The sequence below is a fragment of the Coffea arabica genome, chromosome 3e (assembly GCF_036785885.1).
Source record: "Coffea arabica cultivar ET-39 chromosome 3e, Coffea Arabica ET-39 HiFi, whole genome shotgun sequence".
Lineage (NCBI taxonomy): Eukaryota > Viridiplantae > Streptophyta > Magnoliopsida > Gentianales > Rubiaceae > Coffea > Coffea arabica.
In genome coordinates, this window is record NC_092315.1 from 6,818,265 (window position 1) to 6,838,062 (window position 19,798).

Sequence of the window (19,798 nt, forward strand, 5' to 3'; positions counted from 1 at the left end):
TTTCTTATGCCTCAGGTGAGCAGAGAGTTCCAAGTTCTCATGAAATAGGTGTAAACCTAAATAATGATCCGCTATGTAGTTGATTAAATTCACTTACATAAGAAGCTTGGGAATATACAAAAGTTCAAACTATCGATTTGTAATGATTTTTTAGTCTCTAGATTTTTTCGACGGCAATAGAAAACTACAAATATGCAAGTGCAATTTTCTTCCATGAACAGACTCTTTTCCATTTCTATTGTGCACCTAAACACCAGCTTCATAAACTGCAGGTGAATATTGTAAGTTGCAAATAAATGGTGTTTATTGCTTTGTCATAAAACGAACTTCACAGACAAGACTCGCAAAAAAGACGAAAAAATCGTGCTCAAGTTGACAAAAGACAATCAAATAAGCTCGTTTTGCCTTGTCATCCAATCGCTTGGCAGGTTGCATGGGCAAGGGCACTGGTCCGCAACTGTAGAAGATTACACGTGTTGGTTCGGATTCCATCTCTATTGTATGTAGCCATTTCTATTGTCCGCAGTATATACAAAAAGTGAAACTCAGTAATCAGCGCTGTGATATTTTCTTTTAATACTATATCCTATAAATTAACATTTGAACATTTTCAAAAGCGTTTGAATGGTAAGCTACAAAATCATAATTACAGCAGTGCATCTCGGATTAGTCGAGCCATAACCCGTGAAGATAACCTGCTGAGAACCTCAGGAAGCACTTTGGCTGAGAGGCCCGGCAAAACAGGAAGCAGCTCTTGGATAACTCTAGGAATATTGACACCCTGCAGAAGAGAAGAAAGATTATCCGCTGATATACTGTGTATTTTTTTCACCGTGTTTTATTTTGTTTTATCTGGTTTAGTCCTCTCCCATGCTTCGAACGTCATTGCTGAAAAGATTTTTCTCACCCATATTCACAACATGAATAGCATATAGGTACAACATTCTTTTCCATACTTAATAGTAGAACTTCAGTCTAAATGTCATTTTCTAACCAAAGTCCATTTCTCCTAGTAATGTAAAAGATCTAGATAGCTAAATGAACTACGTCAAGAAGCAGATTAAAATGGTGTATAGTTTTATATAGACGTGAGAAATCTTGAATGAAATCAGACCAAATTCATCTCAATTGTCAAATGAACATCTTCAGAGCATTGCTAGCTGATACTAGAGAATCAGTGCCCCTGAACAAGTCAAAAGAGAAGAATGTCCACAAAAATCACCATAACTTATCATCGATTACCTAGCCGGGCACTCAAGTCGGCATTCCAATTATTAAACCTCGGCAGGTGGAGTTGGTCTTTGTGTACTGAGCATTTGTTGACGAAGAGACCCGACGGTTCCATTGCTAACATCAACCCCACCCACGTTGTATTGTTAACAGACTAAAACCCAAATGCAGCACTAACTGATGCTGTATTTTGCATGCAAGACTTCGCAATTTTGCACAAGAAAAACAGGATAATGATGGAATCATCACATCAATTCTACCTGATTATAACCAAAACTAATTTACAATGACAACTGTTGCAATCATTCCTAATAATAGACCTCACAAGCAAAACACTGTTTTTTGCTTTATCACACACAAAAATTGAATTGCAACTGTCACACGCCCCAACAATCATCACTCATTGGTATCATTGGGTCAAATAAATTAGCTTAGCGCAATTATGTATAACCATACATGCCACCTATGTAATGAGTCATACACATTCCAATTTATTCTAAGAAATTTTGCCGTGTAATAGACAAGAAAATTCCTACAACAAACATAAGTTCTTCAGTATATTTACCACAGCTATAGGTTTTGCCATGTATGACATGATATTTGGTAAAAGTTACTCTGAAGTAATATGCATGCGTTTTAAGGTCATGGCTTAACATGATTCACACGCTAACATTATACAGCAGGTACCACATAATTTTAAAAATGGAGACACTGCAGAATACTATCAAATGTTTAGCATAGAAATTCCCATACCTGATTTGATGAAGTTATGCTTCCAGCAGTTAAGAATTCAATAATTTTTTCAACATTGTTTAATATGACTTTGTCCTCTTCAGTTATTGATGGTAGAAGTGCAGCAGGCCTAAAAGGCCCCAGGGCAGGAACCATGCTAAACATAGGAGCCACATTTCCAATCCCTAGCAATGCCATTATCTGCACCAACTGTTCCCTAGTTACTGCATCAATTCCCTTCACAATCTGCATACAAATTTCTGTAAAATCAAATTACTAATAAACCTTTTCTAATACAAAAACTCACAATAGCATTAGATAACTGTAAACTTTCAATTCACAAGAGTAGTAGCATATAATAGATTTGCATCAATATTTCCACTCCCATCAAATGGGGCCCTCGGACTGTCAGTACGCATGTGCATGTGCTTATATGGTCTGTCAGATTTAAAAGTTTATTATGCGCCTTAGAACAACAGACAGGGAGAATAGTTTAAAATTAGTATGGTAACCCTTCCACCTTTCACCTGAAGAGACTGCAACGTCTTCCCAAATAAAGAGATATAAAGAGATCTGGAGAACATCATGAGTTAGGTCAATTAATGAGATTTCATTACACAAAATTGACAAATACTTGTTATATGAATGTCAACAACAATGTTAAGGAAACTATATGATCTCATAAAAATACAGCGCTATCAATCCATAAACTGGCTGTCTTCACATATAAAAGAAATAGCTGTTAAAGGCCCTTAGCAATTAAACAGTAAGCAGTCGCAATAAATCTAGGATATGATTTAGATCTCCTACTCTGAATGCTACTATAGCCATGAGAATTTCATTTCCTTGATCTGTCAATGAAAACATCAATCTTGTGCTTGTACTTGTCTAGGACAACATGCTTCAGAACCTTCAGTGATGCTAGTAATGTAAAGATAATATTATAGGCAATCTAAGTAAAGATCCAGAAAACCTAGACTAAAAATTTGACTTGAAGCCAAACAGAACACAAAACAAGCTAACAACCACAAGAGAAAAATTAAATCACTTTCAAGCCTCTTGAGTTACCTCGTCCAAGAAAAATTCTCGGAAAAAGTTCCCCTTGTCAGACAATAAAAATGCTAAGGCAGCTCTTGTCTGAATTGGCTGCACAGATTGAGGACTACTTGTAGGAAATCCAGGAAGCATATAACTGGATTGATTTTGTAAGACACCAAGTTCTGCCATTCTGCCACTCAGATTCTCTCCTCCTCCACTCTTAGCAGCAGTAATGAAATTCTCAAAGGCTTGCATGACATCAATGAACCGGTCAGCATCAAAGACACCAGACTTTCCATAGATTGTATATCGTAAAGCATTCCTTAGGCGTGGGGATTCATCAGTCAGGAGTCTCTGATATTCAGAAGGAGGAAAGACGTTCAAATACTATTCCTGATAGCCACATAATTAGGCATTTACAGAATGATAACAACCCATCCACAAACAAAAAGGAAAATAAAGAAGATATAGGTAGGGATATAAAGCAAAAGACAATAATAAGGAAAAAGAAAGAACGTTTCACGATTAAATAACTGTTGTTTCAGTATTTAGAGTTCACAAAGAAAGACAGAAAGCTGTTAAAGGGATGAAATGTTTGAATCCTGAAGCAGTAAATCAATTCCTCAACTTTCCTGGCCTAAAAAACCCCAATTATCGCCAGGTGAGAGAAGGAACCTAGAAAAAAAAAGGATGTATGCTAACAACATACAGGCAGGGAGTCTAATCCAAAATTATTTAAGAAAGAGAGTATCAGAAATGACAATAATATGTTATACACTTGTTAAAAGATATGTTCAGGAGTCGCTTAAGCAAAAGGTAAGGCACTATCATCCATCCATGAGAAATTTTCTAAAGATGGACCAAAAATATCTAGATGCTAGCAAAAGTATATCATTGTTAAATCCTTGTATTTTTCCTTTAGCCAAATCTTCCAGCACTCTTTTTTGCGCAAGTGAACCTCATAAATACATGCATATTTGGAAACAAAATACTGCATGATATGACCAACATATGCAGCACCACAGCTTTTATCTTAATACTTCCATACCTGCGCTATGTATGGGTAGGCTTCATCTACAATAGCAAAATCACGATTTCCCACTAGAGCTATGCCTTCCAACACCCCTATTGCTCGAATAATAAGAGCAAAATAAGGAGGTATTCTAAATGGATAATCAAATGTAATTTGTGCCAAATCTGATGCCAGCTCCTGAAAGTTAATGTTTTTGGCTCCCCCACCCTCCAATGCTTGATCAAAAACTTTGGCCAGTACAGGCAATATCGGTTCCAAATTAACTCCTTCCGGAATGAAATCAAGTTTGACGAAGTCTTTGACAATAGCATCATAATCTCGATGAATAAGGTGAGCAATAGCTTCAATCATACCATATTTCTGATCATCCTTTAGCTTTGTTACTAAGCCTGAAATACGAAAAATATACTTTAGAGAGCACCACATTAAACTAGCTAGAGTTTGTTTCAACTGTGCATTACTCAACGTATTCCAGGAACCCTATCCTCAACTTTAAAAATGTCATAAAGCTCAGAACATAAGAAATCGACAGACAAGGCAGATTGAACTTTGACAAAATTTGGAAAGAAAAAAAAAAGCCACCAAGATCTAGATAGAGAATAAATTTCAAAATGGTGAAAACTCTAATCTATAAAATGAATGGAGAAGGTCAAGGAAAGATTTTACTCAATATACCCTCATGGCTAAACAAAAAATACATAAAGTATGTCAAAAAAAAAAAAAATCATGACATTTATAGCATGATGAAAAATATTACCAAAGTCAAGTATCGCTAGTTTCCCGTCTGGAGTACGAATCAGATTCCCAGGATGTGGATCAGCATGGAAGAAACCAGTATCAAGCAACTGTAGATGTACAGCAAAATAAGAAAGTTAATAGCTACAAATTTAGCACTCTAAATGTCACAAAACACGCAATTCAATTTGATAAAGTTTATCAGACAAACAACCCATATGCAAGCTGGCCTTTCTCCTGCCTCATAGGGCATATCCATTGTGAAGAAACAATAGTGAGCTAGACATCTTTCATATGTCCAACCTCAAAAAAAAACTGATCCATTTTGAAAGCAATTGTGCTCAAATCACATATTTGATGCACCAGGTAGGCCTGGATACAAACACCAGAAATAATGACCTGCTTTGGTCAACAAGGATGAAACTTCCAAAAAGGTTTATATCTCCAACGAATCAAATTGGCTAATGGTGTGCGTTCATGAGCCCAAGCTAACCAGAAATCCCAAAAGAACATATTTCGCCTAAGGTGATGGACTACTGGAATGGTAATGATTGGCATTGGTTTGACCGAGTAGCAAACAGCTTAACCTTTTGGAAAGCAGGGATTGAAAATTTACCTGCTTAAGGTAACATATCACCCCCACATTTACCAGTTCCCCAACATCACTTGCTGTACTCTGTGACAGCTTCTCTCCTTCAATCCATTGCGTTGTAAGAACCTTCCTTGATGTATAGTTCTGATAAGTTTATGGAACAACCACCTGATATGTAAAACTTGTTATAACTTTCCATAGAATCACTGGCTGGCATTTTCAGAACAAAACAAAATATTTGGTTCGATTTTAACAACCTACAAAGAAAAATTCATCTGTTGATAGCAGCAAAGTTCACAACTTGTGCAGCACAGAAGACATGCACGCTTAACGTAATTCATGTTACCTGCGGTAGATCCTTCTTCATCATCTCAGCAAAAGTAGTTCCATTTTCCCCTTCAGTAACGTAATCAAGTTCTTCAAAAAAACGTGCAGCCCATTCATCAACTAATCCAACCACATCAACAGATATCTAAAAAATAATAAGGGGAAAATCAATTATTATTTTGTCCATGCCATTGTCCACATTAGAAGAGAAAAGAAAAGGAAATTTTTTTAACTACATGTGTAAATTGACCTGAGGAAACTTCCGAAGAACCAACCCCAAGTTTCTAATGATGTACAAATCAACAGTTACAGTTTCAAGAACGAAAGGCCTTTGTACTTTCACAGCAACCAAATCCCCATTCTCCTTTAGTCGGCCCTTATAAACCTGCCCGAGAGATGCTGCCATTCATTTTCAACAATGACAACAAAATGCTTTATTGTCAGAGATTAACACAAAACAAAAGGTTCCAAGCATTCATTGATACGATTAATCTACACCATTATATCACAAACAACTCATTTTAATTATCACTTTTAAGTCAACAAAGTAATTTTAGAATATTTGCAGGGGTCAACAAACAAAGAAATTACCAGCCGCAATTGGGGATGAAGAAAGTTCAGAATATATGTTATACCACGGCTGTCCAAGCTCCTCCTCTAACAGAGCCATTGCAACGTCATCAGGAAACGATGGAACCTATACCAATGAAAGAAAAAGTTAGCGAATAATAAAATCTTAAAAAGCATGTCTACAAACTTATCCTGGACAATAATTATTATCTCTCTTTCCTTCTCTGATATTCTTAAAACTTTTCCTGAATTCACATCAAATTGCAAGCTTGAAGCTGACTTTGCTTGCAACTTGTATAATCCTCCATATGTTTCCTCAAAGAATGTCAGAGAAGGTATCAAGCGGAATTTTCAGGTGGCAAAGACAATTGTAATTTTTTTCCCTGAATAACTCTTTAAAGAAAAAAAAAAGGAAAGCTTGAAAGGGTTGAAATGGAACAAAAGATGTTACAACAGTTGATCGATACAGATGACAAAAGAATAGCAATAGAAGGAGAATGGACAAGTGAGTGCAGATATAAATGCATGCATGAAGATGTTTATCAAGTCATTGTATATCTAAGATAACATTAGCTACTACCAATTAACATAATAAGCATGCAAATATCACTTTTTCCACACAAAGCACTTGCCACCTTATGGACGATTACCATAATCGAGACATGAGAAAATTGTGAAAATGGTTTTTTAATGTAAAGCATCTTCATCTGTCATAACAAAAATCTATACAAGCAAAACATGTCAAGTACAACAAAACCAGGAATTAATCCAACTGACCTTATCACAAAGCTTTTGCAGCTCAATCATTGCAGCTGGAGATAATATATCTGGTCGAATGCTCAATGCCTGCCCAAGCTTTATGTATGCTGGTCCCAGAGAGGTTACAATCTCTCGTAATTCAATAGCTCGAGCAACTTCATTCTAGTTACAATTGTGAAAAAGACAAAGGAAAACTATAGGATTATTTGTGAAAGACAGATGAAAATCTGATTTCTGTGAGCTGGGTGGACAATTGTGGTCAAACACTTCCATCACAAGGGACCTTTAAATGCTTTTTACCTCTTTGACTTTTTTGTTTATTATATCCCAAGCAATACGTGAAAGAAAACCTCCAGCAACAGACAACAACTGCACCATACGTGTAGCTACAGCACGTGGTCGTTTTCCCCAATATGCAGCAATACTAGCAGGATCATAAACCAATGGTAAAAACTCACTGCTTTCATCAACCTGGGAAAAAGAAACCCACCAATAACACAACAATGAGGATTCCTTGGTTGAAAGACATCCTTTACAGGTTGAGTCTACAAATGCTTGATGATAAGCATCAATGCATACAATGCACTGAGTTTAAGCTATTTAGTGGCTTAAGAAAGATTCATATTCTCAGTATATCCCATTTAAGGTACTCCAGGTAACCAAGGATATCAACCAACAAGCAAGACGTGATTCACATATTTCCCACTTGAAAGCCCAAACCCTATAACCATATCATCGATCTCTGGTTGATTTAAATAATTCACAAATCAAAGGCTAATGACCCTTGAAAGTAGAATTAGCATACAACTTAGTAAATCAAATCATGCTATTAGACCTCAATACAATGAACATTGTCAAGAACGAAAACAAGAATAAATTCCTCAAGTTTCAATGTGGAGTTATCAGGCAAACCTCAACTAGTCTGAGCTTGATATTATCATCAGCAAACAACGAATCCTTCAAATTTTGACCTCGAAGCCCACTCATGAGCACTGCCAACTGCTCATTTTCTTCCATTTGTGCCCTCACTCTTTTGATCTCCTGTGAAACATCCTGCATTCTCTGCAGTCCACGAAATTCAAAGCTTCACTAACCATTCACCACCTCTAGGAAACAAAAACAATATACCAGGATAAATATTTTTCTCAAAAAAAAAATCATCAATAGGAAACATTTAGAATTTTTTTCCCCTCAGTTTCTCATAAAGCAGAATACAATTCATTTTCAAGTACAACTAATTAGCACCAATTCAAATAAAGTTAATTAAACCAAAAAAAACGTAGAATAAAGCAAACTACAAGTTATTGAAGGACAAAAAATTTGGATCTTTACCACTAAGCAGAGCGAAATTGTCATAAGAACAACACAATATTACATATAACTGAAAAATTCTGTTAATTAAACCTGAGAGAGAGAGAGAGAGAGAGAGAGAGAGAGAGAGAACGGCAAAGTTGTTAAAAAAAATCAAAATCCAAAAAAATGAATCTTTTCCAGTACGCTTAACTAAAATGTAAAAAATCAACATGCAAACTACGAGGCAACTGAAAATTCTCATAATTAAACACCAAAAAAATGAAAAATTAACAAAATTAAATCAACTTCAGAATCCCAAAAGTTTCTCATAGTTTCCATTGAGCTTAACTAAAGTTTCAAATGCAAATACCAGCACCTGAACAGGAAAAAAAAAAAGAACAAACTTTAACAAATTTATAAAAAATTTAAATTCCATTCCACAACTAGAATTTCACACAGTCGAAAACAGTGCAGCCAACAACATACTGTGGAAACACCATTGACTTTCTTAGACGACGTCGTTGCAGAGGAGGATCCATATCCATTAACAACTTTCGGCTGCGAAGAAGAAGAATTATTTGCCTGTTTAGTATCAGCCGGTCTTGGCTCCGTGGCAATAGCCCGTACCACGCCATTCCTCTCATTAATTCTCCGGAAAAATCCGTTACGATCAGCTGGACGGTCATGAAAGTTAGATGAGAGAGTATTTTGCCGCCGTGTGGTGCGTCTCAGTGGGTTGATTCCGCAGTAGACCAGCTGTACACTTGCAGCTGCGTCCATTGACGGAATCAAAATTCACAAAAAGAGAAATTTGAACTAATTGGACTGTGTGAGTGCGTGTTTTTGGAGCGGAAATGTGTGAAGTCAGTTGGGAATAGGGAGGGAAGGAGTGGACTCAGTGGTGGTTCTGGTTCTGGGGAGGACACGTGGAAGAAATTAATGTACTGGTTTTTTTATTATTATTATTTTTTTTTTAGTGTAAGTGATATGATTCGAATATGAAATGTCACGCTTAGAACTGCATACAAATCGAGTTACTCATAAGCAACTCGAGTCGAGTTCGAACTAATTAAATCAAACTTTAATTCAAAAATACTCAATTCATTAGTTCTGGAGACGGCTCGATTTTATATATATATATATAATATTTTATTATTTGTTAAAAAAATTATTTTATTTATTTTTAAAAAATAAAAAGATTAAACATGAACTCGAACTTGACGCGACTTGAATTTGAGTTGAGTTTTACATTGAGAACTCGTTGAGTTTGAGCTCAAATTTGATAAAATTAAATCGAGACTCAATTCAATTAAGTTAAAGTTCGACTTGATTCAATTCGATTACAGTCCTAGTCTCACTCTTACACTCCCTCCCCAGAGTTTATAGCCACAATAATCTTCCTCTTGAGAAATATTTTCAAACTAATGCAGTTTCAAAATTTATCCCCTTGTTAATATGTTTGTTGCCATGTGGACTTTAAATATGGAAAACTAATTACCCTTAAACTTTTGCTCTTATCTTCTTTCATCTTGAGAGTTAAATCCCATTAAAATGTCAACAACTATTCAGAGTTTAATTAAAATTCACATTAGATGAATCCTTCATTTTTTTAATAGCTTAAATTTTGCTACTTCTTCTCCATATATTGTTCATTGTCTATCTTGAGGAAATTCTTAATATATTTGGAAATTTCCTAAATCATCATAACAACTAAAAAATTTTCTTACCATGCGTATGATGAATTGCCATGTAGATAAACTGAAAATCTCCAGAGATCTATTGTGTTAATTCATGATTTTTTAGTGTTAGAATGCATAATGATAACTCTTCTAGATATCAAGTACTCCCTCCCTTTTTTTATAACTGTCGTTTAAGGTTTTGCACACCAATTAAGAAAAGTTTTCATTGCTTAAATCTATACATCACTTTCCTTTTATACCCTCATTAATTATTCAATTCACCCATGTTTTATAGGAAAGAATATGGAAGGGCAGAGAGAAGCAATAATTACTAGGAGTAGTAATTAAGAATCCTGTAAGAGAGATAAAAGGGTAAAATTGTGAAAAAATAATAAATGCTGCATGGGGATAGTAAAACGACAGATAAAAGTACTTAAGAGCAAATTCCTTAAACGACAGTTATAAAAAAAGGGAGGGAGTATTAACTAACCTTGGTGTTAATTCTAATGCTAATTATGACTTAGATTTTTTGTGATAGGTCAAAAATACGTGAGGCTTTTTTTTCATTTCTCTTTTCCTTTAAAGTGGAACTTTTATAGTTCACGCAAAACTATGATCATTATTAGAGCCAAAGTTTAAGCGTAATTAGTTTTTCATATTTAAAGTCCACATGACAGCAAATATATTAACATGGAAATAAATATTGAAATTGCATTAATTTAAAAATATTTTTTTAGAGAAAGATCGTAATGGCAAAAAACTCCGCTCCCCGAACCACGCATAACCCAACCCAGCACTGCCCCACTACTGGTTTGTTAACATGGACAATAGAACAAAACTGCAATTTCTCTACCGTCCATTTTTCCTCTTGTCTGCTGCTTTATGGTCGGGCGACACGGATTCACATGTAATTTGTGTGACCAGATTTAATGGTTATTTTCTTTGGCACAAGGTTTAAATGATTATTTTTGTTGAGTCGTTTTCTTTTCCTTTTTCGTTCTATCCTTCTATGTCTTTTTTTTTTTAAAAAAGCTGAAGTAGGTTTAGATAAGATAGATGTTTCTGAAATGTCCTATACGCATAAAATGGGAGTTTGTCCTATACGAGCTTTCATCCGCCTCCTATAGGATTAATTGAGTAAACTAAATTGTGAATTTGTCCTAGAGGAGCTTGTGTCCTACAAGTTTTTAAATAGTGAATTTGTTTTGCAGATACATATTTTAGAGATGTTATTAAAACATTATTATTTTTAAAATTGATACCCTCACTCAACCTTCTTTCTCCCAACCACCTGCTCATGCCTCTGCACTTTACTCGTACCTATGCGGCTATACCAGCTCTACCTTTTCGCCCCCTCTCCCTGCCTTCCATTTTTTCACAAACACCCCACAATCCTTTTCCTCTCCCTCCTTTCTTGCCTAACACCCCAACTCTTCTGTCCTTTTTCCACTCTCACCCCATTGTGGTTGTGCAAAGCCAAGATTTTTATTTTGAAGGGCCAAAATTTTTCTTAAAAAATTATCTTAATGTGCTATGTTTAAAATAATTTATATTTATTTAAATATATAGCATCTAAAAACATCAAATATTAACTTTAATTATAAAGCATGTAAAAATATTTTTTTTGAAGAAAAAATTGATTCAAAAATGGTTTATTCACACACACACATATATGTAAACTCTCATAATATAAACTAAAATTGTAAAAAATTAGGGAGGATCAACTTTGGTTTACACATATATTGACATACTATAAATTAAATTTTCAAAACTCGGGGAGCCGTGACTCTCATCGGCCCCTCTTGACTCCGTCATTAGTTGTGCATCTGGATCAAGAGAGAGGGGTAACAGGCGGGGCATGAGTGGGAGATGAAGAGAGGGTGGGAGACGATTAACGAGAAACGAGAAAAGATAAATAAGAGGTTGATAGGATGGTGGTAGGCGGTGGTGGAGTAGAAAATGAATATTGATGTGTATGTTGTATTTTTTTTTTAATGTCTTAGAGGTAGTCTTTACTTTGTAGTGTGTGTTTTGGGTGTTTTGATGTGTTTTTGGGATATTTTTTAGTTTTATTATTATAAATGTATTTTTGAAAAAATCTCTTCTAGCAACTCAATCCTTCTTAATAAATTTGAATTACATTTTATTATGGTTTTCTTTCTCTTCTAGCAAACTATACCTTTATTTACAAATTCACATAATTTATTTTATTCATATGTATTAACTTTATTTTGTTTTAATTTAATTGTTACTTCATTCATGTTGCTTAAAAGTTAATATTCATCTATGGAAAAAATATATTTTTGCATATTTGGTATTTAGATGAGTGTGTGTATGTGTAGTTTTAGATTTCTAATCATATAAAAATTTTGTATACCTTGCATATTTAATGAATAATATTATATTAAAATAAATGTATGTATAGAAGTTTTTACATATTAATATGGCATTTCTGAACACTTGGTTACATTAGTTTTCTAACATAAATATCCATGAATATGTAAGAATATCATTTTATATTTTCTTGAATTATTCATATTTCCAAAAATTGACAACTAATACTAATATAAAAAAGAATCGTGTTAATGCACGGATCAAAATACTAGTTTTGTTTTTTAGTTGGAGAGCAGAGAAGCATAGCAGGAAAATAAGAAGAGTAAAAAGATGGGGTGTTTGCATTTGCAAATGATTTAAGTAAAAGATGAATGCAGCAAAAAAAAAAAATTTAGCAGTAGATAATTATATTAAGTTTGCATGATTCAAACCATTGGTTGGAATTTCAGTTATGCTATAGTAAAACTGCAAAAAAAAAAAAAAAACGAATCAAACCATATATATTTGTTTTCAAACTTGTGGTTTTTATTATGTTTCAGGTTAGTATCTTTGTCTGACTTTGTGGCAAGGTATGTGTCACTCTTAAATTAGCTCTATGTCCATGAAAGACTGAAATTTATTATGAAAATTACATAACTCATCAAAAAGAATAAAATAAAAATAACTGGTATCACAAAGCCATGGCTGCATAAATTTTACACAAAAAATAAAATTTACTTTTAAAAAATCTTTCTAACAAAATAAAAGCAAAATGATCCATAAATGAAACTTTTGAAAAAGTGAAAAAATGGTCCATAAATGAAGAGGCAAGGAGTAATCTGCAAAAGTGATCCTCCGTTGAACTTAAGCATAAACTTCCTTTGAGAAAAAATAGTTAAGGACAAACCATTTGATTTAATAGCTACTTTAATTAGAATTCGCAAATAGACCTGAAAATATGTGTTCAAATTAGTATATATACTCAACCCCTGAAAGAAAAAGTTACCAAGATTTGTTTGCAGAAGGAACATAACCACAAGGTTTTAAAGGTTTTAGCAGTTTACAATCCAAAAGCTGCATTTTTTCTTTTCTTTTTTAGGCAATGAGCTACTTGATTCATTAGCATTAATTCTATAACCTGAAAATGTTGGTAGTGATGATGAAGTTATTGGGAAGATTTACATTAAAACAGCCATTTACATGAAAGATTAGGCTAAAGGTACATTACAAAGTTTAATTTAAAATCTAGTAACCTTTTTAATGCTAAAGTCTAGTTTCTAGGTTTCACCTAAAGACCACTTATTTGCAAGGAAAGGATATGGTAAGAAGAAGAATAATTCTCATATTTCCATGTTATATTTACATGTATTGGGTGGATGCAAGTAAACAATTACTGCTTCACAATAATCTTGAAGAAACCATTTCTTATGTTGACATATATTAACAATTATGCCACAAATACATGTATGGATTGCCATTTTTGCTTAAAAAATTTTTACATAGGCATATTTTTCAATCACTTCTTTATCTCGTACGAGTCAAATTGTTACAATATAATTTTTTATAAAAATTTAAAAAAAATAGCAATCCAAACGGATTAAAAAAACTGTAAATTGTACTAGTTTAATCTGAGGATAATGATGGTATTCCAACCGAAATTAATTTTCTCGTCAAAAAACATACTCCAAGAAAAATGTATGGCAGTTTCAGTTTTAGGGTTCTTTAACTACCCATTTCACACATAAGTAGCCCCATATCTTTCTTCTTTACCGTTTGGCCTCAAAAAACCAAAAAGAAATAGAACCCTCCAGAAGCACACTCGCACACACAAACACAAACACACACTGAGAGTGCTACAGGGGGAGATAGAGAAGAATGGACAGGTACCAGAGAGTGGAGAAGCCAAGGCCTGAAGAACCTATTAACGAGAATGAGATCAGAATCACTGCTCAGGGTCTTATTCGTAACTATATTAGCTATGCCACCACGCTTCTTCAGGTTAGCAAATTACCTTATTTCTTCTTCAACCATACCTGTTCTTTTTTAAATTTCCTGGGTTTATTTTTCTGTCAGAAAATGTTTACATGTTTTTTGATTTGGGTTTTTTTTTGTTTTTGTTGGTGGGATGTGTTTATTTGGTAAGTATTTGCTTAAAATTTTCATAAAAATCGAATCTTGGGATGCTCTTATAAAGGACTTGTGGCGGTAATGAGCTCATGAGTTTGCGAGGTTCTGGCTTTTGTTTGAAGGGATGTATTAAGCTATCTAGAGCCCAAGGCCGTTGTTCTGAATTATTTTTGCCCTAAAACATTCATTTTTGTAGAGCATTCTGTTTGATTCTTCTTCTTACTAGGAGAATCAGTAGCTGTCATAGATGTGTCTTTGAGTCTGGAGACATGAAAATTTTTGGTTTTGTGAAGGTCTTGTCTTGAAGCCTGCACATTACCCCCATTAGGGTGTAAGCATTTGTTACTGTTTAAAATTGCTGTGTCTCATGGAAAGATTTCGTGGAAAAGCAAGAGATTCTTGGTGAAAGGTTTCCCTGGTTTTTATCTGATCAAGTGTTGTGTTAATGTTTGTTTTCTGGACCTATATGAGTGCAATTTTTTGAGATTTACCTATCATGATGTAATACTTTAATGTCATGCCAGCTGTATTTGTTATGTCTATGCGCTTCATTAGATTTTAGACCTCTTATGGTATGCTTTAGTTAATTGTCCCATTTTATTAGCACATTGTGTTTGGGAACTTTATCAGTGTTAGGACCTGCATATCTTATGATTTATATGGATAATCCTCAACTCCTGAAAGTGAGACCAATCCTGGAATTGGTATATTGGAATCACATTTCTGAAACTGAGGGGGTGCTTGGTTCATGCTCTAGAATTGGAATTGGAGATGGAATAATATACAAAAAATCAGTATGGGTTTGAACCCCTGGTATCATTCTACAAACTCGAGCTTGGCATAAATATAGTTGGAATGGTGTCAAATTAATTTTTCATTTTTTTTAATTATTGTTCTCTTTCCTGGATTGATAATCACGGCCACCATCAGACCAGCACCGAATCACTACCAATCCAAATCTTTTTTTGTTCTTTGTTCAAGAATTACCAACAATAACTCATGACTAATCAATAAAAGATCTGGACGTTTGTCATTTTTTTCCTTTTCTCAAAAAATTGCAACTGGAACTTTCAAACATTCACAAAAAATTTTCCGAAAGAAAATGGCAAATTTCATCCTCTGCTGAAACCTGTTAGAAACACCATACAATGCATTCCAGTTGGAGCCCTTCACAAAGAGAAGAGGAGGTCGATTGCAATGAGGAGGATGATTTGATGGCGAGGGAGGAGAGGAAAGGGTCTACTGGGGTGATGGGGGAGTGACCAGTGGTGGGAGAAGAGGAAGGATTTGTCAGATGCCATGGAAAAGGAAGAAAATTATAAACAAAGGAGGAGGGGGTGTTGTCAGATGCCGAGAAGGAAGGAAAAGCGGTCAGAGACAAGGGAAGAGGGAGGAGTTGTCAGATGCCATGGGGGAGAGAGGAGTGTTGAAGGCAAGGGAGGAAGGGGAGGCTCGATGGTGGGAGTCTGGGAGAGGGAGAAAGGAAGTATTTTATCAAAATATTTTATTTTTTATTTATTCACTGTTGGAAATGAATTGAGGATTTTGAGTGATTCCTCCCAATTTAGTCAGGAATCATGAATCCCCAAAATTTTTTGGACGTGATTCCAATATTTCAATTCCCGTTACAGTGTACCAAGCTCTAAGTATTGGAATTATCGTCATTCCCCATGCCAAAACCCTCAGACCAAGCGGCCCCTGAATGATCGTGAAATTTTAGGAAATTTGAATGCTGGAATTGAAGAATTGAGTGCAGGGCTTGAAGTTTGTAGAATCGTAGTTTAAGGGACTTGTGATAAAATTAGCATATCTACTGTAATTTTTGGTTAACTTGGAATGAGTTGGTAGATTCTAATGGGTTTAAGTTTCATAACACTCAACGGGATTGTGTGTCCAACTGGATTTTTTCATGTGGACTAGTGAACAAATAGTCTCGAAGGGTATGCTTAGTTTTGTGCGTTATAATTGTTGATGATATTTTCAGAGCATCCTTGAAGCACACGGCTTGTACCTATATACGTATGCAAGATAACTTTAAAAGGTAACTTTTTGTATTTTGTGGAGATGAAGTTAACTAGTTTAGGTGACTTTATATGGTTTGGTTCATCAAGGTTGAGGCTGTCATAACATGCCAGTCCCAAGAATTAAGAAACTCATCCATTTTAGTGCATCCTCCAAAAAATTGTAAACAAAATTCAATGAGCGTGTGACCTCATTTGGAGGTCATATGGTGCTTGTGCGTCTTTGAAGCTCTTACTAAATGGCTTTCCTTTTTTCCTTTTTCTTTTGCTTGGTCTTGATATTTATATGCCTAATTTAAGCATAGTGGTACTCTCCTTAGGGCTTGTAAAGAACCTATGAAGAAGGGAATCCTGAAAAGAAAATCCAGTGGATTTTGGCTTCTAATGTGGTGCTTCTTCTACTTGGATGATTTAAAGTGTAAAACTTATTACACGCTTAAAGGAGAAACTAGTTTTACTAAGAGCATTAAAGGTAAAAACTAGTTTTACTATAAAAAAGGAGAAACTGTGAGGTCTATTTTACATGCTTTGCATACTAGGTAAATAGTGCTAGTATTTCTCTCCCTCCCTCTCTCTCTCTCTCTCTCTATATATATATATATTATGTTGTTCTTCAACATGAAGCTTGAAGCTATTTCCTTCGCTTTGTGAACTCATGAGAATGTCCATGCCTAGATATACATGAGTAATCCTTTTGGTCAGTTGCTAGTTCTTATGATATCTTAGGATCTGTAAGCGTGAATTTAGTTATGTAGTTCCTTTTATTGTGTATTTTGGTCTCCTTAGTCCATCTAGGAGAGGTAGAAAGTTGTCCTGTTTCATATTTGCCTCCGGATTCTTGATCTTAACTTTTCTTCTACTTTTTCCCTATTATTAGCACAGTTTTCTTTCTTACAGCATGTCTATAGGAATATCTGCATATGACATGTTAGATTATCATTTTATCGTAAGAGTATTTGGATCAGAGTGTGGAGGTATAATGGAATAGCTAATTCTTCTTTTGAGGGTCTAATTGTTCTGAAGATGCATGGCAATGGAGTAGCTCTGTGCCTGTGCAGTTTTGGTACTAAATACCAGATATCTGCTTTCATGATTAGGAAAAGCGTGAACAGGAGATTGTTTTGAAGGCAATGGGCCAGGCAATCAGTAAGAGCGTGGCCATTGCAGAGATTATAAAGGTATTTTTTGCAGCTTACCCTTTTCCTATTAAAAATTTCTTGTGATTTTAACTAGTATTCCTTCACATGAAAACAGAAGAGAATCCCTGGGCTGTATCAAGACACTTCTATTGGCTCAACAACCATAACGGATGCATATGAGCCAATTGAAGAGGGTTTAGAACCGTAAGTTGTTCATTTAAATGTTACCTAAAGTTAGAGGCAACAGAAGTTACTTTTGATAACTGGAAAAATATTTATTACTTCTACCTTCTGTGTAGTTTGGAGATGACTCGCCAGGTCTCCCTTATATCAATTACTTTGTCAACCAATGAGCTGAATAAGAATTCTCCAGGGTAAATATTTATATACTGTCCTCTTCTCCTGAAAGAAAGGGACCTCTTTGCCCCCCCCCCCCCCCCCCAAACAAAAAACATCTCGCTTGAAATCTCACGTGTGACAGTTTAGGAATTTTATGTGTCTAGGTACCAGGCGCCCTCCAACATAGATCAGCCAAGAGGTGAAAATCAGCAGCACCAGCAACCAAGACAATATGTTAACATAGCTGAAAATAATCTAGGTGAAAAACCTTTCCACTATTGTTGGTTCTTATTTTTATTGTTTATGGTGTAACACAAGCTTTTTGACCTTCTATGTTTTGGCTCTTGGAACTTGGGTAATAGGTTAGTTTGAAGGGCACATCAGTTGTGTTTATCTGTAGCTTCTTACATGTTTACTTATGTATGGATTTCTTCTGATGATACATGATTACTAGATTCATATGGTGGCCGAGGTCGAGGCAGAGGTCGAGGAAGAGGAAGAGGACGTGGTCGTGGGAGGGGAGGCTATGGAAACTATCAAGGTATTTATGCAGTAATAGTGAGATTTAGCATTTTCTTGATTTAATTTTGTTAATTTATGTTACTTTATCACTAGGGGAGAACGGTGGATATTATAACTATGGTCGAGGAGGTGGACGAGGCAGAGGCTGGGGTTATCGTGGTTAGTTTATTTCTTTTACGATGCTTTCTGTTTTCTGAAGCGGTGTTATTACAGTGGACAAGCCTGACTGAGGCAGACTTTTCCTCTGCTGCTATTTATGTATGCCTAGTCTCTGTTTGTGTTACGAGGTTTTGAGAAAACATTGTATTTTTTTAAGATTTGGAATCACACACACGTACATATGTATGCATGAATGTATTAAATGTGAGTCAATGGAGACCTGTAACTGTGGTACTTACACACCACACAAGGATCCTTTGGGATAACTAGGCTGTTGCAGGCATGTTGCTACACTATCTTGTTTGGTCAAGCATAATACCTAATTGTCATGGAAAGTTTGCGAGTTTTATGGGCATATTCTGTTCCGTCCCTCTAGTGTGATGAAAACTTTGTGTTTGTGCGGCAATGATGTTGATTTTTTTAGGTTGCTTGGCACCTTAATCAACCTAAACTGCTACTATGAGTTAAATTCCTATGACATTCTTTGATATGGAAAAGTTTGAAAAGATGGAACCTCAATTATTTGTCTTAACCACTACATTTGTCATTGTCAGGTTCGGGATATGGAAGGGGCAGAGGTGGATTCCAAGTTGGGGGCCGAGGTTATGGTCGTGGGCGTGGAAGGGTGGGCCGAGGAAGAGGTGGTGTAAACCAGGCACAGATTTGAGATGGTTTGTCTGAATGTTTTGAAAGCTGAACAGTTTTACCTGATCTTATATCATAAGGAAGTTTCAGTGCTTCTTTCGTGGAGAATGAACTTTGTGGGTGATCTTTTCACAGTTTTCTGGTTTGCCATACTATGGATGTGCCAGGGTTTTCTTTCAATTGGCTGCCCTTTCTCCAAGAGAGCCGTATGTTGGTTCTTGTTTTTTGCGAGATTCATGTTACTGCCTTTTTGTAGCTATATTTGATTTTTGAGTGTATATAGATAGATATTTTAGTGAATTTCCTTTTTCTTTTCCATTTTGCAAAGCCAGTAGCTCATAATAGGCTGTAAAAGATTGGATTGGAAATGCTTTTTTTTTTTTTTTTGGTTTGGAGCACTTCAAAATTGAAATATACATGAAAGAAAGAAGGGTATCCATTTGAGAACCTGTAATGACTTTGCCGGCTAAACTAGTGGACAAGCACAATATACATGGATCCAACTTTGTCTGTTCCTTTGTATGATTGGGGGGATTCAGTTGTCG

At 35.3% G+C, this 19,798-nt stretch overlaps 1 protein-coding gene and 1 pseudogene across 1 annotated transcript; one reads left to right on the forward strand and one right to left on the reverse strand.

Moving 5' to 3' along the window:
- Positions 1–286: 286 nt before the first annotated feature.
- LOC113736287 (uncharacterized) lies at positions 287–9,218 on the reverse strand (annotated as a pseudogene).
- A 4,835-nt stretch (positions 9,219–14,053) lies between these two features.
- LOC113736666 (uncharacterized) lies at positions 14,054–19,707 on the forward strand. The gene is made up of 8 exons (XM_027263733.2): positions 14,054–14,299; positions 17,547–17,627; positions 17,704–17,792; positions 17,888–17,962; positions 18,092–18,186; positions 18,382–18,468; positions 18,543–18,608; positions 19,163–19,707. The coding sequence occupies exons 1-8, from the start codon at positions 14,177–14,179 to the stop codon at positions 19,273–19,275; spliced, it is 729 nt and encodes a 242-aa protein (XP_027119534.1). The 5' UTR covers positions 14,054–14,176; the 3' UTR covers positions 19,276–19,707.
- Positions 19,708–19,798: the final 91 nt, after the last annotated feature.